The sequence below is a fragment of the Aethalodelphis obliquidens genome, unplaced genomic scaffold (assembly GCF_003676395.1).
Source record: "Aethalodelphis obliquidens isolate GAN/ISIS:26980383/991018 unplaced genomic scaffold, ASM367639v1 scaffold5, whole genome shotgun sequence".
Taxonomy (NCBI): Eukaryota; Metazoa; Chordata; class Mammalia; order Artiodactyla; family Delphinidae; genus Aethalodelphis; species Aethalodelphis obliquidens.
In genome coordinates this window covers 11,752,785-11,780,056 of record NW_020837949.1, presented here as the reverse complement: position 1 = coordinate 11,780,056, position 27,272 = coordinate 11,752,785, and the positions used below count along the sequence as shown (strand labels likewise).

The following is a 27,272-nucleotide window of genomic DNA, read 5'->3' as shown; positions in this document are numbered from 1 at the left end:
AACTTCATAGACAGAAAGTAGAATATTGGTTATCAGGCACCATGGGGAGGGGATAATGGGGTGTTAATGTTTAATGGGTACAAGAGTTTCAGTTTAAAAAACTCCCTGGATGAACAGTGGTGATGGTTGCCCAACAATGTGAATGTACTTAATGCCACTGAATGGTACACCTAAAAATAGTTAAAATAGTAAATTTTATGTTATGTATATCACAGTGCATTTTTTTAAAATAAAGGAAGGATAAAGAGCCTTTTTTCTTGCAGTTTTCTCGTTGGGGTTTGGTTGGTAGGTGGGGAGAGAGTCCTACGGGGTACGAGAAGAGGCGAGAGGCTACAACCTCAATGCCATGCCTGGCTCTTCCCACATGAAGCCCTGTGGAACCAGGGAGGATTCACAGCTTACAATCTAGGGCCTCATGGGGTGGAAAGGAAGATGACCCAGTCATTGGCCTAGCGCCCCTACCTCATGTCTTCAGTTGCCAAGTCTAACTCTGCTTGAAAAGATACCCCCTTTTCCCAAGATGTGGGACTTCCAAGAAGACAGAAGATACGTGGGGCCCTTTGCTCATCCCTAGATGCTGATGTGAAGGGCAAGGCATGGATGGCCTTTAAGAATTATTCTGTCCACCCTCCCAGGATTAATGGGCATGAAGGTCAGTCAGATGCTTGCATAGGCAGTGTCTCTCTCTCTGCCCGCCCCCCACCCCAGGCCTACCTGGAGTCGGGAGGAGAGTAACAGGGGTCCTAATCATATGTGATAGACACTTTCCTCTCCATCCCCCTCCCCAAGGTCCAGTCCCAGATTCAAGTGTCCCAGGGTGTTGCGACGAATGATCTCCCAGCCTCGGTGACTGCTGCTGCTTCGAGATGTGGTCCGGGACAGGGAGGGAGTCGGGAGGGCCAGGGAGGCCCTGGCGAGAATCCCACTTTCAACCACAGAGGGCTGTTTCTCAGAAAGATGCTCATGTTCTTCCTCCTTGTCTGAGCCCTTGAAGGCTTCCACATAGCGACGTACTCGCAAAGCATTCTGGTCTTGGTTGGTCTCCACTCTGAGGAGGGGAAAGGGGAGAGGACTCAGCTGAGCTGGGGAGAGATGGGCCATGGGGAGAAGCAGAAGTGAGCGGGGCACAGCCGGGAAACAGGAGTGAGAGGAAAGGGGGAGGAAGTTAGCAGCGTTGAAGCCAGAAGACCCTCTAGGATCAAATGAAGGGAAGCAGAGGGAGATGGAGGATAACTAGGAGAGAGACCCGAAAGGCTGTGCATTCAGGATCTGGAGGGTAGTAGGGCTTGTGCGGGCATGTGATGGTGGGGGGAATGTGGGTGAGTATGAAAGAGAAAGAGCCAATTAAAAGATAAGCGTGTCGTCAGGATGAGAAGATGCCATTCAGGAAATAAATGAGAGAGGAGAGCCAGGTCAGGAGATGAAGGTAGAGTACGAAGGAGCAGGTTAGTTTCAAGGCTAGACTGGAAGCTTCAAGAAGGTACTAGAAGTGGGCGTCAGGTGGAAGCAAGACTAGACCAAGTTGGGTAACCCATGCCCACATTCGAGCACGGACTCATATTCTTAGCCATTCACATTACTGCCCTTATGTACTCATAGCCTGGTATCAGCTCCCAGCATTCTTTGCACCCCTCCACTTCAGCTCCACCCGCCTCCCCCAAACAGGCTAACGCAGTCTCGCTTTACGGAGTGATGACACCTCCTTTGGGTCCAATTTGGGATCTCAAGAATGGAGAGGAGGGTCATAAATGTGGAACCGGTCACCCTTGTTCCCACGGCCTCACACTGGTTGACAGTTCACATGTCTACATTGTCACTCACCGCAGGAACCAGCGGTCCCCCAGCCCGTACTTGTACCCACAGATGCCGGAGCGAGGCCACAGGGTGCGAGGCATCTTCCTCTCCAGCATCACCGTGGTGGCCACGACCTAGGAGGAACCAAGAGATAGAGGAAGAACTCAGAAAGAGCCATGAGCTTCAGAGAACCCTGAGGCTACTGACAGAGGGAACCAAAAGGAACCTGTGGGATGAGGACACCAGAGATCAGTGGAGGTGACAGCCACCTACCCATCCCCTAGCCTGTGGGAGGTACCACGCTACCTGCCTTACTCATCACCCGCTATAAAAGCAGAGTATATTTTATGAGTGCTTTGAATAAAACAGTGACCCCTGCTTTACTATTCAGATTCTTGGAAAATCAGTCACTCCAAACTAATCTCATTTCCTTTTTCATATGAAAGCCATAAACCAATTATCTTGATTTAAATAATATGATTAAACAGAATCTCTATGATCTTGGGGATGAAATGCTGCTGCTGATGTTCAGGGAATTTGCAGCAAATTCAATAAATACCCACATGCTAAGAAGGAAAAGGGTACGTGAATGACTCCAAACTGGGCAGGGAAAATTCTAGTGGCATGTCACATGTTCTGTCCTTTGCCCAGCCCTCATTAATTACCTAGGTGAAACATAGAAGACAAGCTTATCAAATATGTCTGAGACACAAAACTGGGAGGGATACGTAATATACAAGATGACAAAGCAATATAAAAATGATCTCACCAGACTGGAATGCTGGTCAAAGACCACTAACATGAAATTTAAGTAAATCAAATGTAAGGTCCTACATTTATGTATAAGACTAAAGTATCATTCGAAAAGACACATGCACCCCGATGTTCATTGCAGCACTATTTACAAAAGCCAGGACATGGAAGCAACCTAAATGCCCGTCAACAGAGGAATGGATAAAGAAGATGTGGTACATATATACAATGGAATATTACTCAGGCATAAAAAAGAACAAAATAATGCCATTTGCAGCAACATGGATGGACCAAGAGATTGTCATACTGAGTGAAGTAAGTCAGACAGAGAAAGACAAATATCACATGATATCGCTCATAAGTGGAATCTAAAAAAAGGGGTACAAATGAACTTATTTACATAACAGAAGTAGAGTCATGGATGTAGAAAACAAACTTGTGGGGATAAGCGGATAAAGCAGGGAGGGAGATTGGGATTGACATATACACACTACTGTGTATAAAAATAGATGACTAATAAGAACCTGCCGTATAGCACAGGGAACTCTACTCAATGCTCTGGAATGGCCTATATGGGAAAAGAATCTAAAAAGAAAAAGGACGGATATATGTATATGTATAGCTGATTCACTTTGCTGTACATCTGAAGCTGACAACATTGTAAATCAACTATACTCCAATAAAAATTTTTTTAAAAAAGACTAAAATGTCTGTGTTAAGTACAGGAAAAACGATAAAGGAACTTAGCTAAGTCAGTCATGTAACAAAGATGCGGGGGTTCTAGTTGACCATAAGCCTAGTAAGAACCCATTGCATATTTTCCAAAAGACCTGCCGCCATTTTAGGTGCTATTTATAGTACAGCGTCCAAAGCAAGGACAGGCATGACCCCTCTTCATGCTGCATTCCTCCAATCATATCAGGACCATTCTAGCTTTGAAAGGCCCAGGATATAGGAGGTCTGAACAGAGGGTCAGTCAGGATGGACTGGGCTCAGGAAACTTGATTAATTGAAAGAACTAGGAATCCTTAAAGCAGCTCAATTCTCCACTTTGTCTTCTTCCGCCCCATCTTTCTCGGTACTCCACACTTCTCTTGGCCTTCTCTCTGTTTCTTAGCTGCGCTGAGTTCCCTCCAACCTCAGGATTTTCTCTTTTCTTTTCTTTTTTAAAGATATGACTTCTTTATTTTTAATATAGGAATTTATTTAATTAATTTATTTATTTTTGGCTGCATTGGGTCTTCGTTGCTGCGCGCGGGCTTTCTCTAGTTGCGGCGAGCGGGGGCTACCCTTTGTTGCGGTGCGTGGGCTTCTCTTGTTGTGGAGCACGGGCTCTGGGCACGCGGGCTCAGTAGTTGTGGCTCGCGGGTTCTAAAGCACAGGCTCAGTAGTTGTGGCGCACGGGCTTAGTTGCTCCGCGGCATGTGGGATCTTCTCGGACCAGGGCTCGAACCCGCGTCCCCTGCATTGGCAGGACGATTCCTAACCACTGTGCCACCAGGCAAGTCCCCAACCTCAGGATTTTCAATCATTCTATTCCCTTTCCCTGCACAGCGCTTTTTCTTTATCTTGAAAAGGATATTTATTGTTCTTCTTGTGCCATCATTCAGCACCCCCCGCCACCTTCTGGTAAGAGAACCCAGTTTTCATTTAGAGAATCACTCCTTCTCTACTCTGAGTCCATCAGTTAGAGTAGACTGGACTTCACACAGCCCTGGTTAATTAGTCTGTTCTCCCCCAAACTCCACCACCACCACCACCACCACCACCTGCGCCTATGATCAAACTTGTTGCAATGAGATGGGTTCGGGCGGCAGGGGGAGGAGATGCTCTTTTAAAAGCTACAGATACAGCTTTTATCTGTAGGCACACAGAATACAATAAGAATGGGCCCTTGGAATTTGGAACACAGTGCACCTGCTCATTCCTTTGTAAGTTTAGAGCTTCTCTAAGCTATCTCACCAACATGATGCAAGAGACTGACTTAAAAGAGGACAAAAGAGAGAACAGAAACTGAAGTATAAAATGGAGATCCAGACTCTGGCCAGCCATGTCTAAAGCTGATTTAATTCCTTAAACTTTCCAGTTATGAGGCTCAACACACCCTCTTCCCACTGCCCAATTTTTTTTAAGTCTATTTGAGTTTGGTTTTCTGTCCCTGTAGCCAAGAGTCCCAATGGATGCAAATCCTAACCTCCATCCCTTCCCCTCATTCTTCTTAATTGACTAATTATTACCCATGTTTAGGGGCTCATCTTAAATGTCACTCCATCAGGAAAGCATTTCCTAACTTTCCAGTCAAACTCCTCTGTTGCCTCCTGTTTTTAGCATCTTCACGTCTCTATGACACGTTTGCTATTCTAATTGTACAGTTTTCTGTGAAGTCATTCATTTAATGTTTGTCTGCCCAGCCAGATGGTGAGCTCCATGAGGGCACAGACTACATCATCATGCCTGCGTCCCCAGATCCTAGACATTTTCCAACACAAAACAGGCTCTAAATAATTACTGCTAATGAATGGAAAGTCTGAGGGGATACATGATGACTGTCTTCAAATATCTGAATGGTGCTCCTATGGGAGAGTGTATTCTGCATTATACAAGAAGAAAAAACTTGGGCCAAAGAGTGGAATAACAGAAAGATAGGTTTCAGCTCAATGCAATATGGAATTTTCTAATAACAAAAACTTTTGAAATATAAAAAAGCTCTCTCCTTCCAACCTCTACCCAAATCCACATGATAATAAGATTCTCATCGGCATTAAAGAAGATACTGAATGATCCTCTGACCAATAAATGAGTATTTGCTGGGTAGGAGCTCAACTAGGGGACCACTAAAGGCACTTCCAACTCTAAGAGTTTATTAGCCTATGATGATATAAGGAAAAGATTATGGAGAAACAGTTATAGAAGCAAACAGAAGATAAGGTCCAAGTTAAAAACTAGAACATATAAGAACAAAACAGTTTCTGGTTCCCACTGGATTCAAGGTTGGCTCCTGAATCTACCCTTCCTCTGTGCTCTTGGGTGTTGATCCTGACCCTATCCTACCATCCTACACTCTTTTAGATAGAAAAAGACTTTTGGCTAAAAGTCCCCTCCATCTATCCAAAAGTATCTCTGTTGAGGTGACAGCCCCACGGGGTTGTTCCGTGACTCTCCTAAGAGTCATCTACCGTGGCATATTCCACTTTGAGTTTTCTCTCCATCCCCTGCCCCTTAGAAAGACTAACACCAATAACAATAGCCAGGACATGGAAGCAACCTCAATGTCCATCAACAGAGGAATGGATAAAGAAGATGTGGTACATATATACAATGGAATATTACTCAGCCATAAAAAGAACAAAATAATGGCATTTGCAGCAACATGGATGGACCTAGAGATTGTCATACTGAGTGAAGTAAGTCAGACACAGAAAGACAAATATCATATGATACCACTTATATGTGGAATCTAAAAAAGGGTACAAATGAACTTATCTACAAAACAGAAATAGAGTTACAGATGTAGAAAACAAACTTATGGTTACCAGGGGACAAGGGGGGGAGGGATAAATTGTAAGTATGGGATTGACATAAATACACTACTATATATAAAATAGATAACTAATAAGGACCTACTGTATAGCACAGGGAACTCTACTCGATACTCTGTAATGGCCTATATGGGAAAAGAATCTAAAAAAGAGTGGATATACAAGTATAACTGATTCGATATGCTGTACACCTGAAGCTGATACAACATTGTAAATCAACTATACTCCAATAAAATTAAAAAAAAAAAAAAAGACTAACCCTAATGAACTCACCTGGGCCCTCCAGAGCTCGTCCTGTTCATGGGCCACCCGCCAGTGTGTGTCGCCCATCATGGCAATGAACAGGTTGAGCATGAGCAGTGTGGCGATGATGGCAAAGGTAAAGTAGACGATGCTGAACATGTAGGGCAAGTTCACGTCGTAGTTGGCAGGCCCGTCGATGATGGTGAGGAAAAGCTCGAAGGTGCTGAACAGCGCCATGGGATAGTCATAGAATTGCCCCAGGTTGGATGGGTCCTCTGTCTGGAAAATGATAAAGAACGCTGCTCCGCCCACGAAGAGGGCATGGAGATCAGGAAATGGGGAGTTATCACAATAAGCACAGGCCTGGTCAGCATTCATTCTACCTCCAGTATATATCTCCATACATTTACACACAAGCACATATATGCACACAGGCACATAAATGTAGAATTACACATATAAGTCCCATTTTCCCTGTGGACCTGGCTAACCCTCAGATGTCCTATGACCAAGTTTATCATACCAGTTATACTCAGAATTTAGCAAATATCTATCTCTTGATCGATCTATCAGTATAGTATATGTCACCTAACTGGGTTTTACATTTTAGAACCAAATATTTAAAAGGCAAGTTGTTACAAGAATGCATGGAATCGCCAACAATTTTAAAGAACTGAGCACATGAAAGGGCTAAAAGAAAAGCACCTTTAAAAACAATCTCCGTATCCTCTAGATAACCACCCATTACTCTGAGATTCCCTGGGTGAGCTTGGACCATCATAAAAAAGGTTTCCCTGCTCAGCGTGTAGCTTACTGGATGGCACTGGGCATCCTGGAAACGCACTACAGCGTTAGAACCTCTAAAAGACCCATCTCTGTGTGGGGAATGGAACTATAAATAAGGTGACCCCAAGAGCAGAACTAGGGTCTATGACAAAGCATGGCTTTGCAACAACGAAGAAGAGATGGTTTAGGAGATCTACAGAAAACGACTCTGTTATAGTTGCTCATTGTGCATAAGTGTAGCTGCAGGTGGAGTAGAGGGTGGGGAGGAAGGGTGCATGAGGAACCCTCCAAACAGGGAGCCTATCAAAGTTTGACCCTCTCAGAGTTCAGATCTTGGTGTAGTTTTTCAGTGTACTGTTTCGTGGGAACCCCCATGAAGCAGGGGAATGCCTAGGACAGGCATGGCGTCCTCTGTACTGAAAGTCATTGTCCTTAGGGTTGTAGGTCTTCACGTGTCCTCAGGTGCATCCACCTGCCTTCTGGAGGTTCAGCTGCAGACATGGAGGACTGCGTGAGCCTTGCTGCCTTTTGTTCTTCCTTCCTCTTCCTTCCTTTCCCTAAGAACTGTCTTCCACTCATTCGTTTGTGCTCTCCCTCCCTCTGCTCCGTCTGCTCTGTTCCGGATGTTTCCTCTCCTCCTCTCTCTGGCACCCTCCCCCTGTGTCTTGGTCCGTGACTGGGTCCCCACTGGGCATTCTTCTCCCAGCCTCTCTTCACAGCTCTTCTGCTTTCCTTTCTCATTCTTCACAATCTACAAACCCTTTTTCTGTGCCTCCTTTTTCAAATTCCTTTCTTTTCTTTCAACTCTGACCACACATAGGGGAAAAAAGGGCACCGTACATGTTAGTGAATGCTTTTCGTTTCTTCTTCTGAAGTGTAAACATAGTAGAGTTAAATACCAGACTTTTTGCCTACGGCACCTTTCACGACTGGCCAGTCTTTCTTGTTTAATATTCTTCTCTCTCCAAAGCCCTTTTTCTATCTCTCCTTTAAAGATCTTGCAGGGCAGTTAGTCAACATGAATGCTACTGGCCCAGAAATTCAGAGCCCATGAGTCTGCTCTCTAGGCCAACCTGAGTGACCCAGATCCAAAGAGTGCAAGTGTGTTTTTTGATTCACCTTCCACCAGGGGGAAAAAAGCAAAAGGGATTGCAAAGGAGAAATAACTGAGAGCAAGAGTAAGAGAGAACTTTCTGGAGAACTGAATCCGATGATCTGATGGAGGAGAGAGTGATGCTCTTACCTGAGGCAAATCCCACAATAACCACAGCCATCAGCCAGCAGAAACGCAACAGGTCTCCGAAAATCATCTACAGAAAACAGAGAGGGGAGGGAGGGTGGAGGGATCCTTTCTCCACCTGCCTCTCTGCAGCTACTGCTGATAGACTGGAAGTCACCGGAGTTCCACCACGTCCACTCCGAGCAGCATTTTCCTTTTTGCTCCCACTCCCTCCCTCTGTCTGGGAAACGTCCAATGTCTGAAGCCAGAGGAAACTCTGGGGAAAGCACTGACCTTCTGGATCATGATGGTGAAGGGACCCAGCATCTGGAATCCTCGAGCAAAGTACATAACACTGCACCAGCCCAGCACCAGGGCGAACGACATAGGCACCACCTCCCCGTTGGTGTTGGAAAGCCGCATCACCATGGTCACCAGCACCAGCGAGGCATAGGTGATGCTGGGGGGAGAGCAGAGAGGGGGGAAGTGAGAGGAGGGCTGGAAATACGCTAGGTCCCCTTCAGCATGGCACTGACTTACATGGGACCCAAACACTCAGGCTCAGTCTTCATACCTAAACACATACACCATCACACACACAAGCCCGCTAGAGAAAAATCCCTGGAAGTGAGGGTCCCAGAGAGGGACTGGGAGACCTGGGACATTTCTGGCAAGGGAAGGCAGGGGGCTGGAAGGAAGGACACTCACGTGATGACATGGAACGGCCCCCCGAGGACAGTCTGTCCAAAATAGCGAGAGAAACCAACCCTGAAGATATCCGGGATCTGGGAAAAGGCCAGGAAAACAAAACGAAACAATGATCGATATAGACTTCAGTTCAGTCTGAGGCCTCAGGTGGGTGGCCTCCGCCTGAGCACAGCTGCACCTCACCTCTAGGAACAGGATGATCACAGCCCCGAAGACCGTCATCAGCTCCCCCACCAGCCGGATTTTATCCTGCTGAGTCACATAGGCCTCCTGTGGTGAGAAATTCAGGATAAGAAGTGCTTTCTGGGGCTTCCCTGGTGGCGCAGTGGTTGAGAGTCCGCCTGCCGATGCAGGGGACGTGAGTTCATGCCCCGGTCCGGGAGGATCCCACATGCCGCGGAGCGGCTGGGCCCGTGAGCCATGGCCGCTGAGCCTGCGCGTCCGGAGCCTGTGCTCCGCAACGGGAGAGGCCACAACAGTGAGAGGCCCGCGTACCGCAAAAAAAAAAAAAAAAAAAAAAAAAAAAGAAGTGCTTTCTGATGGTCTGAGAGTCAAGTCCTTTTGAGTAAGTGGTCTAACGCAGTTCAACTCTACCCAAGGTGAAGAAAAGCTCCCCTTACCAACACCATCAACACCCGCCCTGCCATTGCGGCTCAGTCTGTGACCAGGGCATCAAGTAACCAAGGCTTCATAGGCATATGTTCCATATGCTAACAACTTGAGGAACCGCCTAGGAAGTCACCTCTTATGTGTATGTTGTGAGCAGTTATTTATGATGATGTGTGTCCTGAGGGGCTGAGGTCACATTTCACAGCATCAGGTTAGGAAGGCCAAACCGACAGGAAGAGGTGTTAGTGGTTTGGCTGATTTCAGCTATGCTGAAAGGCCAGCTTTTCCAATCTCGTTGCGGTTCCCAGCAAGCAGAATATAAACACATCACAGAATTCAGGTTCCCGTATGGACCCAGCACCTGTTAGCTCCAGTGAAACCTTGAATCAGTCACTAAACTCCCTGAGCTTGGGGTTTCTCATCTGTAAAAGGGAAACTATAATGCTTACCTCCCAGGGTTATCGTGAAGACCAAATGAGATGTATTTGGATGTATTTTATAAACCACAGAGCGCCATAGATATATTCATTGTGGTCTTATTATGATTGGGCAATATAGCAAAGGGTTAAAGACAATATATGGATTTCAGTTCTGAGGAAGGGCCCTGCCTTATCCGGGACAGTAGGAGTAGAAGGTACAGTCCTAAGGTCAAGATGGAATAAAAACCACCCTCCTCTGCACATGTTACTTCACAGGAAAAGGCTTGCAATATTACCCAGAAACAGCAATAGAATTCTACAATAATGCTCCTTAACTTTTTTGAAGTTATGAGCCCATCTGAGAATATCATAAAGACCACAGATCCTCTTTCCAGAAAACTGTGCTCATATATACGTAATTCTCACGTGAAACTATACAAACAATTTCAACCCATTCGAGTACCCCTTAGACTTTTGGGAACTCTATTCTCCACGGTCACATCTCTGAATTGTGCACCGAAGACAGGAGTTGAGAGTCCCTGAGGATGATCTAAGCTGGGAAGGACGTGATCCCTCATTAAGCATGAGAAATGCTAATCATCTCTGTCCTGCCGATAAACTGGAACCTCTCGGCATCCTTCTGCAGGCTACTTCAGCAGTGTACACCCTGGTCCAGTGAGAGGTATAGCTTTTGAAACAGGAAGAGATGCTATGTAGCGGGAGGTGATCTATGGTATAAAGAAGGCACCCACGAAGCATCCTGTGGCCTCTCAGAGGGTGTGTGTCAGCTCAGAAGAAGCCAAGGATATAGTCTTTAGGGAAGAACAGGACCAGACTTACCAACAGGTGGTGGAAATGTTTCAGGTAAATCATACGGGACCAGGGAAGACCAGAAAAGGAGTGGGTGACTACGTATCTAGTAAACAATATGATCTAACAACCTGTGACTAGATATCAATTCCTTTGTTGTTGTTGTTTAAAGAACTGATGTTCTGTAAACTTCTCTGACGTTTATCTCTCTTGAGAAACTGGCACATTTTATTTTATCATATAGTGGGACGTTTCCCTTTTGCCTTGCTTCCAAGGAAGCTCAGTGTTCTCTCTCTCTCTCTCTCTCTTTTTTTTTTATCCCCAGCTCAAACAACTATCTTTGCATCCCGTCTCCTCCATCCTAAAATTCAGATCATGGGTCTGGTGATCTTAATGTTCCTAGAGCATCCGTCTTTCATTGTAAAACAGGCCAACTCCTTTTGAGAATCAGGTAGTAGTATAAATAATAAGTTCATTAACTATAGGAACAAAATAACATTAAATATAGAAATAAAATAACGGCATCTGTGCCATATATGTGTCTGTACAAAATTTTTAAACTTTAAAAAAGCTTTGGACCTTGGTTGCATACGTCTGGAAAACTGCTACCAACCTTTTTCCTTGTTTCAACTAAGAAGAAAAGGACTGCACTAGTTGGCCAGGAGAGTTGTGGGAACCACAGTGCCCCCTAGAGGAAAGCGAGAGAGTGGCATCAGCTTTCTCCCTCAGGAGACGAAAAGGCAAAATCCTAATGGAGAATATTGGGGACAGTTTTGGTTACCGTAATCTCCTTCTGGGGCTGCCCCTCACCAGCACCCCTTTGTTTGTTCAACGTGTTCCTTTGCGAGTAGGAGTTGCCCTGCTCAAGTTCACCAGTGAGTAACAGAGGTGTCCAGAGACCCCAGGTTTTTGCCTCTGCTCCACCTGGGATCTGACTGCCCTAAAGTAGCTAGCTGCCTCTGCCACTCTGTCCCCAAAGGTCCTCTATTTAAAAGCAGAATGCCGAGCGCCACAGTCTCTTGCGAGCCCCCTTCCTTGCTGCTCTCCAAGACACAGACCCTTTAGTATGGTTTTATTTTTTTTTAATTGCTCTCTGGAAAACAAAAGGTAATATACATGTGCAAAAGTTGCAATGAAAATAATGGTAGTTCATACAATTCAGCAGCAAAAACCCCCAAACAATCCGATTCAAAAATGGGCAGAGGACCTGAATATAGACATTTTTCCAAAGAAGACATACAAATGGCTGACAGGTACGGAAAAGGTACTTAATGTCACTAATCATCAGGGAAACGCAAATCAAAACCACAGTGAGATATCATCTCAGACCTATTAGGATGGCTATAATCAAAAAGACAAGAAATAAGTGTTGGCAAGGATGTAGAGAAAAAGGAATCACTGTACACTACTGGTGGGAATGTAAATTGGTGCACCCACTACAGAAAACAGAATAGAGGTTCCGCAAAAAATTAAAAATGGGACTACCACATGATCCAGCAATTCCACTTCTGGGTATACAGCCAAAGGAAATGAAAACAGAATCTGGAAGAGACACCTGCATTCCCATGTAAGTTGTAACATTAGTCACAGTAGCAAAGATATGGGAACAACCTAAGTGTTCGTCAATGGATTATGGATAAAGAAGATGTGATATACATATATATACACACACATATATATAAAACGGAATATTATTCAGCCATGAGAAAAGAGGAAATCCTGTCATTTGGAACAATACGGATGGAGCTTGAGGGTATTATGCTAAGTGAAATAAGCCCAACAGATTAAGACAAATACCTCATGGTATCACTTCCATGTGGAATCAAAACAAAAAAAAAAAAAGGCAAACTCTAGAAAAAGAGGGTAGAAAAGTGGTTGCCAGGGCATGGGGGTATGGACAAAATAAGGAGAGATTGGTAAAAGGGTACAAAATTTCACCTATAAGACGACTAAGGTCTGAGGAGCTAATGGTAAAACAAGGTGACTATCGTTAATTACACGGTATTATACAATTGAAATTTGCTAAGAGAGCAGAACTTATTCTCACCAAAAACAAAAAAGGTATATATGTGAGGTGATGGATGTGTTAATTAACTAGATAGGAATCCCTCCACAATTTATACGTGTATCAAATCACTGCGATGAACGCTTTAAACATCTTACAATTTCTTTTGTCAATTACACCTCATTAAAGCTGAAAAAATAATGATAGTAGTGGGCTTTTAAAACATTTTTCTTTTCTTTGATTTCAAGGGGAATTCTAGCGGTTCACACTCATATGTAAGGTTGGCTCTCATTTGGAATAGATACTCTTTTCAAAGTTGAGAAAGAGTTTAGTGTTTTAAAAATGGACAGGGGCAGGCTTCCCTGGTGGTGCAGTGGTTAAGAATCCGCCTGCCAATGCAGGGGACATGGGTTCGAGCCCTGGTCCGGGAAGATCCCACATGCCGCAGAGCAACTAAGCCCGTGCGCCACAACTACTGAGCCTGCACTCTAAAGCCTGCGAGCCACAACTACTGAACCAGAGTGCTACAACTACGGAAGCCCGCACGCCTAGAGCCCGTGCTCTGCAACGAGAAGCCACGGTGATGAGAAGCCCATGCACCGCAACAAAGAGTAGCCCCCGCTCGCCGCAACTAGAGAAAGCCCGTGCACAGAAACAAAGACCCAATGCAGCCAAATAAATAAATAAAATAGTAAAAAAATAAAATTAATAAAATTAAAATGGACAGGGGTATTGAATTTTAACAAATGACTTTCTAATGTCTGTTGAACTGATAATAAGAATGCCCTCTTCATCAACCACCCTTGCCCCTCTAGAATTAAACCCTAAACTCAAAGCGGTAATGAGTTTTTCTTTGAATTTTTTAGAAGTTTATTCTTTGGGGATTGTATTCAAGATTTCCCGTCTACAGGGAGAGACTGATCTGCAGCTTTCTAGATTTGTGGTTCTTATGAAAAGGTTTCGTGATCAAGGGTATATTTAACAAAGTGAATGAACAGAGACACTCATTTTCAAGGTCCCATTCATTTAGCCTCCCAGTTCTTTCAAATGCTGCCCTGGCCCTCAATCCATCGCACCACTGCCTTAATGCAAACTCATAGCGCCCTGCATCCAATCCCCCCTCACCTTGCTTTTGGACTAACCTTTCTCAAATGCAAATATCACCCCATGGCTTCTCTGTTTAATGCCTTTCCTAGTTCCACCATGTCTTTGGAATAAACATGAGGGGGAGATGGGAGTGATGGGTATTCTCTAAATCCTTATCAGAGTAGAAATTCGATAGCTGATGTCTAAATGTAATTAATGAATAGAGATAGAAGTGCATTATTCAGCAGTGCAGAGGTGACAACAGGGGTGGAGAACTTAAAAGATGTAAACACTGGTTGCCTTGAGGAAGCAAGGCACGGGTGAGGCCGGCGAGCCAGGCCAGCGCACTCTTGATACTCATTATACCTGCCCTGCCGTTTGATTTTTAAATCAGGGGCGTGTATTCTTTTACTCCGAAGTGCTCATAGTGAGACAGGAATAAAAGATAAGACTCAGACTACCAAGCGTGATGTACAGAACCTTTGCTGGTTGCACATGTGTTCTTTTACTTAGAAGTGTGCATTGTGAGATAAGAATAAAAAATAAGACTCAGACTACTGGGCATGACATACAGAACCCTTGCTGGTCTGGCTCCTGCCCTAGGTCCCCGTGCTCTGTGTGAGCTCTGGCCACGTTGAATTATTGTTGTTAAGTCAGGTCGTCGTGTGGACTGTGACCTTTTCTTAGAATGCCTGCCTCCACCACATTTTTCTGGTTCACCCTCAACCTCAAGACCCAGGTCACAGCATTCCTCCTGGGTCTCCTTTCCTGCCCCTCCAAGGCCAGGTCAGGTGTCTCCCCTGCAGGATCACGGTGCCGGTCTCTGGTTACAGCCCTTCCCCAGCACACTGCAGTCGTCTGGACATTCCATGTCTCACCAGGAATCTTAGAGCTTCCTGAGAGCAGGGACCTCTAACTTCTTTTTTTGTCCACAATGCACACACAGCAGATGCTGCATTCATAAGAAAGGAAAGAAGGAAGGAGACGAGGGAGCAGGTGAACAGACAGGTGCACGCTGAGCATGATCTAAGAGTTGCAGAAGGGAGGTAAAAGGGAATCAGGAGGTGGGAGCCAGGAGGCAAATGGCGGAAAGGATGACAATGAAGTGGGCTTGTCTGGAATTTCCAGATTCCTAGCTCAAGGTTGCCTAAGCAGGCTCAGCTAATAATGCATTGAGAAAATACTCCCCTCAGCCCCTTTAAAAAATAAATGTCAGGGCTTCCCTGGTGGCGCAGTGGTTGAGAGTCTGCCTGCCGATGCAGGGGACGCCGGTTCGTGCCCCGGTCTGGGAAGATGCCGCAGAGCGGCTGGGCCCGTGAGCCGTGGCCGCTGAGCCTGCGCGTCAGGAGCCTGTGCTCCGCAACGGGAGAGGCCACAGCGGTGAGAGGCCCGAGTACCGCAAAAATAAATAAATAAATGTCATTCAACAATGACTGGAATCCTTTACCTCTTTACATGGCTCAGGATTTTAAGAGCTGTCCACAGCCAGATCCCCTGCGGAGGATGACAGGTCCTACTTTGCTGAGAATTGGCCAAAAGAGAGTGTTTTCACTTACCAGCTGACTCAGCTCACTGTCTTGAAGGAAATGTCCAGAGAGGGGTGGGCCTAGCTGAGCCTGGGTACCACTGTGGGGAAGGGTGGGAAGCAAGTGTAACCACGAGGAAGGGGGAACGCACCGGAAACAATTGTCAAACCCCATCCTGGACCCTCTTTTTTCCCCAAGATTCTTACAGAGGAATTAAGCTCCCAGAAAGAGACCTGCTGGTTCCTAATGAAGAGTTACTCTCATCCTCTAAACTGTGCAGGGGCTCCTAACCAGGCCACCCATCAGAATCAGCTGGAAGCTTTGTTACAACACACGTGTCCATGCCAACCCTGAGGACTGTAATTCAATTCGTTTGGAGCAGGGACCCAGCATCTCCTTTTTTAGATGTAAATGCTTCTGGCTACATACCCCCACTTGAGAACCACTGGGCCCAAAAGAGAGCAAGACCTCCTGGTTTCCATCTAAGTCTACTTCCCAAGGGCTTATTCCATGTCCTAGCCCTTGTGTTGTCTCAGGAAGATGAACTTGGGAAAGGTCTGCTCGTTCCTGAGGAGTCTTTACCCATTCCCACAGAAGCAGGACGCATCCTATCCACCAAAAAGTTAATCACATCAAAACCGTGGCCTAGTGTCAGAACTAGAGCCCAGACAGTAGCTCAGGAGCTAGAGGTTGGAGACAATCCCAGATCCGGATCCCCACCCCTGCTCGTCAGCATTCCTTATCTTGGCAGGGAACTATCAGGTGTGCCCAGGTACAGGTGAGTGTGCCAGGCCCTGGCTAGCTCTCAAAGCCTGGAGACATGAGTTCCTCACGCAGTGAATCCTCCAAAGAAGAAGCCTGGAACTGAGCACATCGCTCTGGAGGGAGAAATGCCTGGCTTCGTATTAAAGGTTCTGAGGTTACGCAGACCAGAACCCCTACCTCAGCGCTGCCCTTACTAGCTGAGTGTCTTTACCGAAGTACTAAACCTCTCTTGACCTCAGAGTCCCCATCTTTAAAATGGTAATAATAATTGTATTTACTTACTAAGGTATCTATGAGGATCAAATGGTGTAATGCTTTGTCATCTGAAATGTGGTCCACAGAATCACAATGTCAGCATCACCCAGCCGTGAGTCAGAAATGCAGAATCTCAGGGCCCACGCCAGCCTTATTCTTAGAATCTGCATTTTAATAAGATCTCAGAGGCACTGGGAAGTGCACATCAAGTGTGCAAAACGAACACCCAGTAGATGTTATTTTTATCTACCAGGCTCCCTGCTTCTCCTCACCTCTGTCTTGTCTTTACTTTGCCGTGCTTGTTCCAGAGTGAGTTGCTTAGGACCCCTGAGTAAAGCAGTAGAGAGTTGGAGATCAACTGGGTTTTCAAATAGCTGTAGTGCCCTGGACTGTCGAGAGCGTATGAGGAATTGTGATGTGTAGAAAAAGCAAACCCACTGACCGTGACAGGTAGAGGAGGATTTAAAATAAATGGAACCCATGAGTCACTCCTGCCACGTCCTCTCCCTAGCTACATCCCATCCACTGTGCAGTAGTGATGATCTTACCTTTGTTAAGTCCCCTGATGCCAACCCCTTCTCTCCGTCCCCCCATCACATCCTGAGCCCAATCTACCATTATCTTTGCTTGCTGAACTGTAATAGTCTCTTAACTGGTCTCCCCACATCTTCCCTGGCCCCCTCAAACCTGTCTTCCACTCTACAGAGACATTCTTCTGAAACAAAAGTGTTATCAAGCATCTCCCCTGTTTAAAATCTTTCTGAGCCTTTCACTACCTTTAGGGTAAAGAGTAAAATCCTCAGTAGGGCCTGCAAGGTCCTGTATGATTTGGGAAAGTTTGGGGAAAGATCTGCCAGGACCGTCTCATCTGGAGGCCCCTGCCCCAGCTCCCTCTACCCTAGCCAATCTTCCGTCAGTTCCTAGACACTGGCAAGGGTCTTCCTGCCTCAGGGCCTTTGTATATGCATCCTCTCTGCCTAGAACTCACTTTCCACCTTTAATTCATACCCACATCTCAGCTCAGTTACCTTCCTCAGGGGAGCCTTCTCTGACCTCCCAGAGTGCCCAGGCCCCTGTTATAAGCTCTCTCAGCACCCTGTCTGTTTTCTCATCATAGGAAAAAAGCATGTGCATTGTAACCATCACAGGTTGCAATTATCTATTCATTTAATTAATGTCAACCAGTCTGTAAGCTCCAAAAGGGCAGAGGTTACTTGCGTTTTGCTCAGACCAGGTTGAATTTCCAACACCTACAGCATGTTCAGGCCCCACTAGGCTCTTGGTGATTACTTGTGTAGTGAATGAATTAGCAAAGCGATTTTGGGAAAAGGGCAGCGGAGAGATAAAGGAAATCTTCAAGACACAAAAGGAAATCTGATGATGGGAGATCAACGCCCTCTTGCTGAGCAGCAAATCAGGGCTCTAAATGCTCAGAGGGATCGACTTCACACTGGAAAGCTGAGTAGAAGCTCTCAGTCCGAGCTAAGAATGAGAATCACTCAAAGAATTTCTTCAAAGTACCATTGCCTGGACCTCAGCTTCAGTCTTTCTAATCTGTCAGGTGTGGGGCAGCTTAGCAACCCGTACTTTTACCAGCCTCCCATGTTTCTAATGTGTAGCCTTGGTTAAAAACTACTGATCTAGCAAGAGATAGGATCTGCCCAAGGTCACACAGCTATTTGGTTTCAGAGTTAGGACTCAAACCTACTGCTTAATCCCAGACTTTGAACTTCCTGCTCACCTGGAAACCTAAGAGAGCCAGGACCACAGTGCACGGTGTCCTGCCTAAACGGAGTAGACACTGAATGGAGACAGAAAATGAACTCTAAGTAATTATACAGTTCTTGGGAAACCCTGAAAAGCATAACTCTTATGGCTGAACAATGAGGCATCTTAGAATGAAGACGCTGAGATTATCTCCAAAACTGCACAGAGATAAACTGACTTTACCCTCATATATGTCTGCTTTCGTGTACCTCGTGCCACCTCATGTAAATAAAGGAGTATTTTCTTTCATTTCAACTGTCTTGAGATGGTGTTCTGGGCTACTCTCATGGAGCCCGGCGACTTTTCTAGATCTCACGAGACCCAAAGAGGAAATCCTACGGTGACCGAGAGTTCCATATGTCCAGATTTATTAATATAATGGGATATAAAAGTATTCATTTAACTAAGAAAAAGCTTCATGGGCTAATTAATGTGGCGACAATTGCATTCATCAAGCCAAGACCCTGGATTGGTACATATTCATTTTTCTAAGACTTTCAAGTAATAAAAATGTAGAAAAAAAGAATTTCCCATTATTTAACAAACGTGGTACGTCACGAAAGCAGAATCTTTCAAGTCGCGGTGATGTGTTTGGGAGCCCCCGATCTCATCCCGACTGACTTCCGACTGAATAAGAGAAGCTCAGGGGTTCCATCAACTCAGGACCAAGGCTCAAGGGGTAACGTCAAAAGACACAGACCTTCACTGATGTTCTTTGCTATTCAAACCTCTTAGGGCAGCATTCTTAAGTCCACTCCCCCAGCAAGAAAAGAATATTTGAAAGTCAGGAGTCTTCTCTTTGGGCCAAAGTGGCTTTAATCGAAGTGGAAGGCAAAAGGGTAAAAATGCCAAAGGGGACAAGGAAGGAACAGGAGAGCAAACAGAAGGAAAGTTCGTGCACTTAGCTGTAATTATGCTTCACTTAGTCCTGAGGCAAGGGGAGGGATGTCCTAATAATAATTTAGACTATCTGGGTCAAAGGAACAGGTCTGTACATAATTAGTCCTGCCCCAAAGAGAAAGAGACACACAGGAAGAAGACTCAGTGGTAATCAGTTGCTCAGCGTCACCCAGCCCTTAGGCTAGAAGGCTATCTACATTCTAGATCCAGAAAATCCCCCAAGTAAGTTTGAAACAAAGGAAGGGTGGAAAAGAATGCATCTGAGGAAATAGAACCAAGAAGGCTGGAAAAGTCCAGCCACCCCCATGTTTACCCATCCCCTCCGTTGCTAGTCACTCGCCTGTCTCAGCTGGCCACCTCCTAAATGTCCTTATTTCCTGTTGTGTGGTCTCCACACCAGGGACAACCTTCACGTCTAGTTTGAGATGCATGGAACACAACCTCCCCTGAGCACGCCTCTGCCCGCCTCTAACAAGGCAGCCCCACCCGACTCGGGCCTGTCTTCTCCAGGCAGCGAACCCTGCTTTATGAGAGACAGAGGCTCTGGATACGACAGCACACTGTATACCTACCGAGAGGAAATTGCAGAAGCATGGAGTGTCTCGACCTACTGGAGGATTCAGTGAGGCTCTTCGCCCTGTTCTCTCTCTGTGCATCCACTCTCTTTGGTCTAACTTGACTCAGGTTCTTTGCTCCTTAACTATCCCACACTACCCCTCTTCCAAGTCCAGGTTGAGCTATACCGGTGGCTGGCCCATCCTGCATTGGGCATAAGTCTCCTCTCATCAAGCTCTTACTCGCCTGGCAAAATTCTTCCTCCTCTGTCTTTTGCTTTCTTCCCACATGCCTTCACTCTCTTTCAGCTATTTTCAGTCACTAGGACAAGAATTTCGGTTACCTGTTAAACGAACCCAGTGCTGAATGTATATGCCCAGAAGTATGCACAAGAGTCCGCTCTTTCTGTCATGCCAAGGGGTTTGCTCTCCAACAGCAGAGCCTGACATCTACTCCACACCTCTACTCAGTCATCCTCACCCCAGGTCTCTGAGGGTGACCCACAGAATGGCAAGCCCACAAGAGCAGAGGGGACCTTAGAGACTATGTACTTCCACCTGCTACCCAGTCCAGGCATCCTTCTGCAGCACACCTGACAGGTGGCCAGACAGCTGATAACATCGTTGCCAGTGTGCTCCTACTGACGGTGGTCAGAAGAGAATGCAGGCCAGAAAGATGCCTGTGTTGCCCTAACAGACCAGAAACAGACTCAGACATGGACCTGGAGCACAGTTTTCTTCCCTTTACAACAGCACGGTTTCTGCTGAAGGTCACATTTACAAACGTCTGGTCCTCTTTGTAAAGGACAAGGCATTTTACAAAAGTATGACGCTTTTAGTCCCAAGCAGTCTTTCAAAGTTCACAAGAAAGCCATCGCTCCCTGGACAAGCCCACTCTGACTCATCGAGCCCCCACTCTGGTCCCCTTCTCTCCCTCCTCATTTCTGCCTGGGTGATCAGGAACCTGCCCCTACCACAGCCGGGTGAGTGGTATCTTTCCCAGGTAGCTGCTCCTGGTTTCCAGCGCCATCACCCCACGCTACCAGCTCCCTTCATCCCCTCTTGAGAAGAGTCACCTGGAGCAGCCTCTGCTGGAGGATGGTGATGTCTCGGGAGTTTGTGCGGTTGCCACTACGGGGCTTGAGAGGGCGATGGATGCAGCACATGGTGAAACAGATCATATAGAGCACGTACAGGGCCCCCACGATGCAGAAGTATGGCCGCCCATACTTCCTCCACTTGAAGCTCACCAGCTGTTTCACTGGGGTCTGTTCCAGGATCTGGCGAGCCTGCCATGGAAGAAGAGTGCAGCTGGGGGTGACCACCGTAGCGAGAAGCAGCGCTGGGTTTCCCACTGGGTCCCAGATGGGCAGGGTCATGACCACGCATTCAGTTCGTCTGTCATTTCTTTTACGGACAACCAGTCAGCTTCTACTGTATGCTAGGCCTCATGGTAGTGCTGGAGATAAACCATGACAGAAGTAAACACCAGGACCTAGAGCACCACAGAGGCTCTGAAGGATGAGCCGTAAATGGTTGAGTGAAGGGACAGTCAGGCAAGGTCATTCCATAAAGGAGCGGCAGGTGCCAAGGCAGGAAGGTGCGAGAAGACATTGACAGATGAGGTGTGGCTGGGGACATGGCAGAACCTGTTGGAGGGGTGGGCAGGGGTTATCACGGGTGAAGCAGCTAAGGGCCAGATCACGGTACCTCGTGAATGCCAAAGTAAGGAGCTGGACTTTGTTTTCTGAATGCAACGGAAAGCAATTGCAAGGTTCAAACGAGGAGGCGGTCAGATTTGCTCTACAAGTATTGTGGACCCGAGAGGAGCAAGAGAGGACACAAAGAGTGGGGAGTGGCCATAATCTCAGCCAGGTGGGCTAGTGCTCGGACGTAAGTAGGCAGCGAGATGTTACAGATGCTCTGAGAGAGGATGATGGACAGCGCGACACATCTGAGAAAGTAGGAGAAGGCAAAGTCAGAGCGTAGCTGGCGGGAGTATTCACTAGCAGGAAGAATACCTTTTCCATGGAGCCTAGAGGGAAGGAGAGAGACAGTGGGCAGTTTCCAGATCTGTTGGGCAGGACAAGGCAGGAAGCTGAAGAAGCTCCAGCCAGAGAGCCTCTATTTGCATCATAATGAACGAATCTGGGTCTCCTCATAGAATTGAAGGTGAAGGCAGTGAGGGATACAGAAGGGGCTAGAAAGGAATTTTGAGGGAATAGAATAGCTGACCAAGACAAGAATAAAACCTGTAGCAGAACATTGAGAACCAGCTGGAATCAGAGACCGAGGATTTGTGGTGACACAACCCACCAGACGGACTGGGGTTCCAATTCCTAAGAAATCCTGCCCTGAGGAAGTTCATACCAACCAGCCACTCACCTTTTCCTCTGCTCAGTAGTACCAGTGATCCCCTGAGTTGGGCTCTAGAAGGGTTCCTAGGAAGCTGTCAGGCGGCAGATACACAAGGGGAACTACATTTTGCCACCATCGTGGAGGTTCCAGAAAACACAAACGATTTTCTCCCCCACATGAGTCCTCAACAGACTTTCCTTTCCCTCCTGTCACTCAATCCAGTACTGTCTGCATGACCTACGTGTTTTTCCCTCTCTGGAAAGCTCTCTTTTTCTCCATCTTCCTGGTGATTCCCAACTCCTCCATGAAGCCCCAGCTCAAGCACATCCTCTGTGACATCTTCTCTGGTCTGTCCAAGCCAAGATAAACCAACCTCCGTTCTGCTGCCACTGTGCATAGTACAGACCCTTATGATGCTCTATGTGGTACCCTATTACAATGACTGAGGACGGGGATGGGCAACTGACAAAGTTGATTGAAAGGAACTGTGTTTTATTTATTTCTGTATTCTTAATTCCTGGTACAGTGGCTGGGACACAGCAAGAAGCTCAATATGCCGAAAGGATGAATGAATGAATGAATGGTAGGAAGCAATTTCCATTTGGAGAGTTCCTCATATGCGACGTTAGTAAGAGAAAGGTAAGTGGAAGGAACCAGAGCTAAGCAGAGGGAGAGTGGAGTTAGGAAAGGGGTGTCGATTGGCATTTCCCCCCAAAGGTCCCAGGAGTCCGTCCTCATCTCCATCTATTACAGGGCAGGGAAGTGTCTGGAGCCCAGGATCTCAGCAAACGTACAGGCTCTGCACCGACACCCGACAGCTCCATACCTCTCGCTTCTTGGAGGAGACCACAAGCTCTAGAAATGACACGTCCTCTCCCCAGGAGTCGATCTCCGTGAGGTCGTAGAGAGTGGAGGTCAGCGGCCCGCACATCCACTGGATGTGCTTCCGCTTCTGCATCAGGTGCTGGAACATCTGTGTGGACAGAGGGGTGAGGTGGGGGGGTCAGCGTATAAGGAGCACGTCAAGGGCAACAGCATGGTCGCTTACTCCTTGGGACTGATGGACAGGTGAGAACTGACAAGGCTCTGTTGACATGAACCTTTTAATTTTTGGGCTCCCTTTCCTTCCCACAAACCCTAGGAAGATCTGAAAGAAGAGAACAGGCGAGGGGAGGAGAACTCTGGGTTCCCGCAGCAGATCCTCTCAAGTAAGATTCTCGAATCCTCCTGACTCAGGAACTTCTGAGGCTGAGGATTTTATGACGGTGCTGGGAGGTGAGGGACCACCACCCTTCTGGAGAGTTTTGGAAAACGGGTCATGAGAAGGACACGGGGGGATTGGGGGCGGGTCCCTCACCGTGGTGTTGCCCTCCACTCCAGCCAGCTTGAAGGGGGTGAGGCCCTGGTGATTGGGCACGAGGTCCAGGGACTGCAGGTGGTCCCCGCGCCCGTCGTAGGACAGCAGCAGGCTGTACATCTGGCAGGCAAAGGTTTTGCTGGGCTGCAGGACGAGGATGTGCAACACTGTGTTTCCTGGGGGAGGACACGGGCTGTCACATGGCCACCGGGACTAGAGTCCCTGATGCTCCCCATGACCCCCACCCCCAACCCGCGCCCGGTGGACCTGAGGACTGTCCCGGCCCCTCCTCTGCAACCCAGCTCCCCCTCCAGCCCGGCTCTCACCCAGGGAGTCCTGGGCCCGGATGTCAGCGCCGTGCTCAATGAGCAGCCTCACGGTCTCCTCGCTGCCCATGCAGGCCGCAAAGGACAAAGGGTGCTCCCCTGGGGGTGCAGAGGGCCCCGTGGCTTGAGGGTGCAGGCTGGGATGGGCAGTCTCTCCAGGGGACTGCCTCTCCCTCCCCACGTCTCAGCTCTGGGCCTGGGGACGCTTGTCAGCAGAACCAGAGGCGGGGACGGTGCAGGGGGCCCTGCGTCGGGGGGCTGGCTCTGGCCTTCAGCCTGAGGAGGGCGGACCCCTCCCAGCTTCCCCCGGCATGGAGCCCCCGCAGCCTGCCCTCCCTTTGCTCTTGGCCCCCTCCCCACCCTCCCAGCCCTGGCCCTGGCTCTCACCAAAGTAGAGGAGGTTGTGGGGACTGAGGCAGAAGGCTGAGCCTGCCGCCCTTGCAGAGACGCTGGCCCCGTGGGCGAGCAGGGCTTTCACCAAGTTCACGTTCTGGTTCATGATGGCTATGTGCAGTGCCGTCTGACCTGGACAAGAGAGCCCTCAGTCACGGGGTCTGTTCCTGGTTCTCTCAGAGACACAGCATCCACCTGGCTTACAGGAGATCCCTGACAGATCCTTGCATGGATTTCTGCCCGCGACTCAGCAGAGTGGTGTGAGACTGAGAGCAAGTCATCCCTCCAGCAGTTCACTTAGCTGTCCCCACCTCGACTACTGGGGGTGGCAAGTAAAGGTAATCACGGTGCTGCTATGAAAGAAGGAGAGTTCTGTCCTTCAGGGAACATGAAAGGAGAGGAAGGGAAATAATAAATGGCTCAAGAAGGTCACGGATACCCAAAGCCAAGACCAGGACCTTTGCCTTCCTTCCAACTCAAGGGAGACCTTCCTGAACCTCCATCACTCCTTCCCCGACCTACTCTCTGAGGCTCATTTTAAGAGATGACTTCAGACTTTCTCCTACCTGTGTCCACCTTGAAAACCCATTCGGGCTCCTCACCTACAAACGGCTCACAGATGGTGGGCTCCTTGACCAGCTCCGGGACGGCCTCCATCAGCACCATGGCGGCCTCTAGGTTGTCATAGAGGGCCGCCACGTGCAGCGCCGTCTCCCCCAGGGCTCCTAGAGTGGAGGGAAACACGAGCATCAAACACTTCCCAGAGACACGCTCCAAGGCCCCTTTGCAGGAGCCCTCAGAGCCCTGGGTAGGGGAGGGGCAGGGGCTTCTGCCCCATCGCCATCACATCAAACTCTCATCCCACCTCGTTGCCGAAAGTCACAGGTTCGGTCCAGCAGAAGTTCCTTCAGGACACACAGGTCGTTGTCCTTGGCTGCCCGAAGCAGAGGAGACTCTCGAATCCTGGGAGAAGAAGAACAAGAGTCAGGAAGAGACAGAATGGCAGAGAGGTCAAGGGCAGAGAGGAACAGAGACAGTGTGTGCCTAGGACAGACACGGGTCCCACAACATGTGCAGTGACCCATTGCAGCGTTGCTTCCTGGACTCTAGCTGAGGGTCAGCCTGGGGCAAGAGCCTGTCTCAGGGTCCCCGTGTGGTCACATCGTGCCACTTCTTCCCACGTGGGGGGCCTCGTGGCTCAGCTGAAAGAGGGGTGGCATGCCTGAGGGAGGAGGGCTCGGGCCACGGAAGGAGTGGTCCTGGTGGGCCTGGCCAAGTCCGTCTAAGCTGAGTAAACGTTTTGGGAACTTGGGGATCTAGAGCAGGTGGGGGAAAGGGAATTTCTGCCCGATTTCATCCCTGCTCCCAGGCCTGCTGGAGCAGCTCTCTTTAGCCAAGGGGAGTTTGAGAGACCAGAAGGGGGCTGAGAGACAGGCCAGCTCTTAGAGCTAGGAGGCTTGGGAGCTGCCGAAGCTCTGACTCTCCTGGGGGCTGTTTGGATGCACACTCCTGCTGCGGGGAGGGAGAGTTTTGAGGTGGGCTCTGAAGGATCTATCCCTCCTATGGTTACCCTTAGACTCAAGCATCTAAACACGCTGCTTGTAACCGAGGAAGGGCGCAGCTGTGAGCTTCTCTGAGCATGTGCATCTCGGGGTGGGTGGGAGGAGCCTGTGGAGATATCCATCCTGCGGTACCTCTGTCGGTTAATCTCTGTTTCTCCCCCACCTGGGTGAGCCAAACAAGAGATAAAGCTGAAGGTGATTCCTGCTGGGCCAGTACGTGTTGGCTCTGAAGGTGAACACAGGATGGTAGGTAGAGGGTCGGGCGGGGAGAGGTGAAGGGCAGGAAAACAGACTGACCGGTGGTTCCTATGATGTCCCCCAGCCCCCAGTTCCTCTCTTCCAATGGTCCCAGGAGCCAGGGGAAAGAAGGTTTTTATTGGAAGGAGAAGTTTTGATTTCAAGGTAGAGCTCAGCTCTGCCCCTCGGGGAAGCGCTCTCCAGGGGGATCCGGCAGAGTGAGGGCCAGCTCCCTCCACCATCTCACCTAGACCCTCTGTGTGAGCGCGTCCAGCTCAGAGCGACCAGGGCCAGGACTGCAGAGTCCACCCCTGTGCTGAGAGCTCTGCTCACAGCCTTGGTGCTCAGGCCTCTGGCCTGGAGGAGCCACTGCCCGTGAGTCCAGCCCTGGCTGCCCCCAGATCTGCTAACAGTGACTCTCCGACGAGAGACGAGTCCCCCGAACACCCCGTGGCAGAGGCCTGCCTTCAAGATGGGTCCCTGCCCCGGCCGGTCGTCCAGAATCTGGACCTCAGGGCTGGCCATGAAATGCTCTGGCCCTCGGGGCACCAGTCCTGCCTGAACTGCTCTAGGAACAGGCCCAGGCCTTATTCGATCTGTCTCCACGGGACCTAGCACAGCCCTGCACCCAGGAGACTCAGTAAAAGATGGATGGACTTTATGAGTCCCCTCTGGGCCTCCCCAGTGTCACCTGGGTTTCCCCGGTAGCTGGCCAGCTCCAGGTGTTACACAGACCAGAGCTCTCCTCCCCTGTTCGCATGTCATCGCCTCTCCTTCCCGTTAGCAGTAATTCCGCACTCTCTCTTCAACCAACAAGTGTCCTAAAACCCACAGGATCTCAGCGCTTCCCCAGCAGCCTGCTCCCCACCAGTCCGCACCCACCTGCCTACCTCCTGGTTTCTCCTGCCTGGTCCCTCTAGGTCCCCCGCTCCCCTTCTCCACCAGGCGAGAGCCCTGGCATCATTCCGCCCCCTCTTGCCTGTGGCCCAGTGCCACACACCCCGCCGGCACTGACAGAGGAGCCGGGCTTTGGTGACAGGTGCGCTGGGCCCATCCCGGTGCCTGGCACTGAACTCTGGAGTGCCCTGGCGGGGAGACAGACCCAAGTGGGCAGAGGGTTTGAGGCTCAGGGAGAGGAGGGGCAGCCTACCTCTTCTGTTGCAGCATGTAGGCCTCGTCCAGATGCTGGTCCCAGTCTTGCTGTCCCGCCAGCCAGGAGGTCAGAAGTTTCTGGAGTTGGATCCAGAGTCCCCTGGCCTTGGGTGGAGGGGGCCCCATGTTTTCTCCTCTCGGGCACCGGC

General features: G+C 48.6%; 1 protein-coding gene across 1 annotated transcript; it reads right to left on the bottom strand.

Annotated features, from left to right (window-relative positions):
- Positions 1–214: 214 nt before the first annotated feature.
- TRPV5 (transient receptor potential cation channel subfamily V member 5) lies at positions 215–27,272 on the bottom strand. The gene is made up of 15 exons (XM_027101676.1): positions 27,122–27,272; positions 25,038–25,135; positions 24,775–24,897; positions 24,167–24,304; positions 23,780–23,878; positions 23,454–23,629; positions 22,923–23,069; positions 20,815–21,027; positions 9,226–9,312; positions 9,043–9,119; positions 8,629–8,794; positions 8,359–8,425; positions 6,360–6,628; positions 1,822–1,928; positions 215–1,048 (listed from the first exon to the last, which is right to left on the bottom strand). The coding sequence occupies exons 1-15, from the start codon at positions 27,247–27,249 to the stop codon at positions 748–750; spliced, it is 2,196 nt and encodes a 731-aa protein (XP_026957477.1). The 5' UTR covers positions 27,250–27,272; the 3' UTR covers positions 215–747.

What these genes read in the sequence shown, in the direction of transcription:
- TRPV5 (XM_027101676.1), bottom strand. Translation starts at nt 27,249, where the DNA reads ATGGGGCCCCCTCCACCCAAGGCCAGGGGACTCTGGATCCAACTCCAG. An exon ending in CTGTGACTTTCGGCAACGAG is followed by an intron (nt 24,898 to 25,037) that starts GTGGGATGAGAG and finishes CCTCCACTCTAG; the next exon opens with GAGCCCTGGGGGAGACGGCG. An exon ending in TCACCATCATGATCCAGAAG is followed by an intron (nt 8,426 to 8,628) that starts GTCAGTGCTTTC and finishes TGTTTTCTGTAG; the next exon opens with ATGATTTTCGGAGACCTGTT.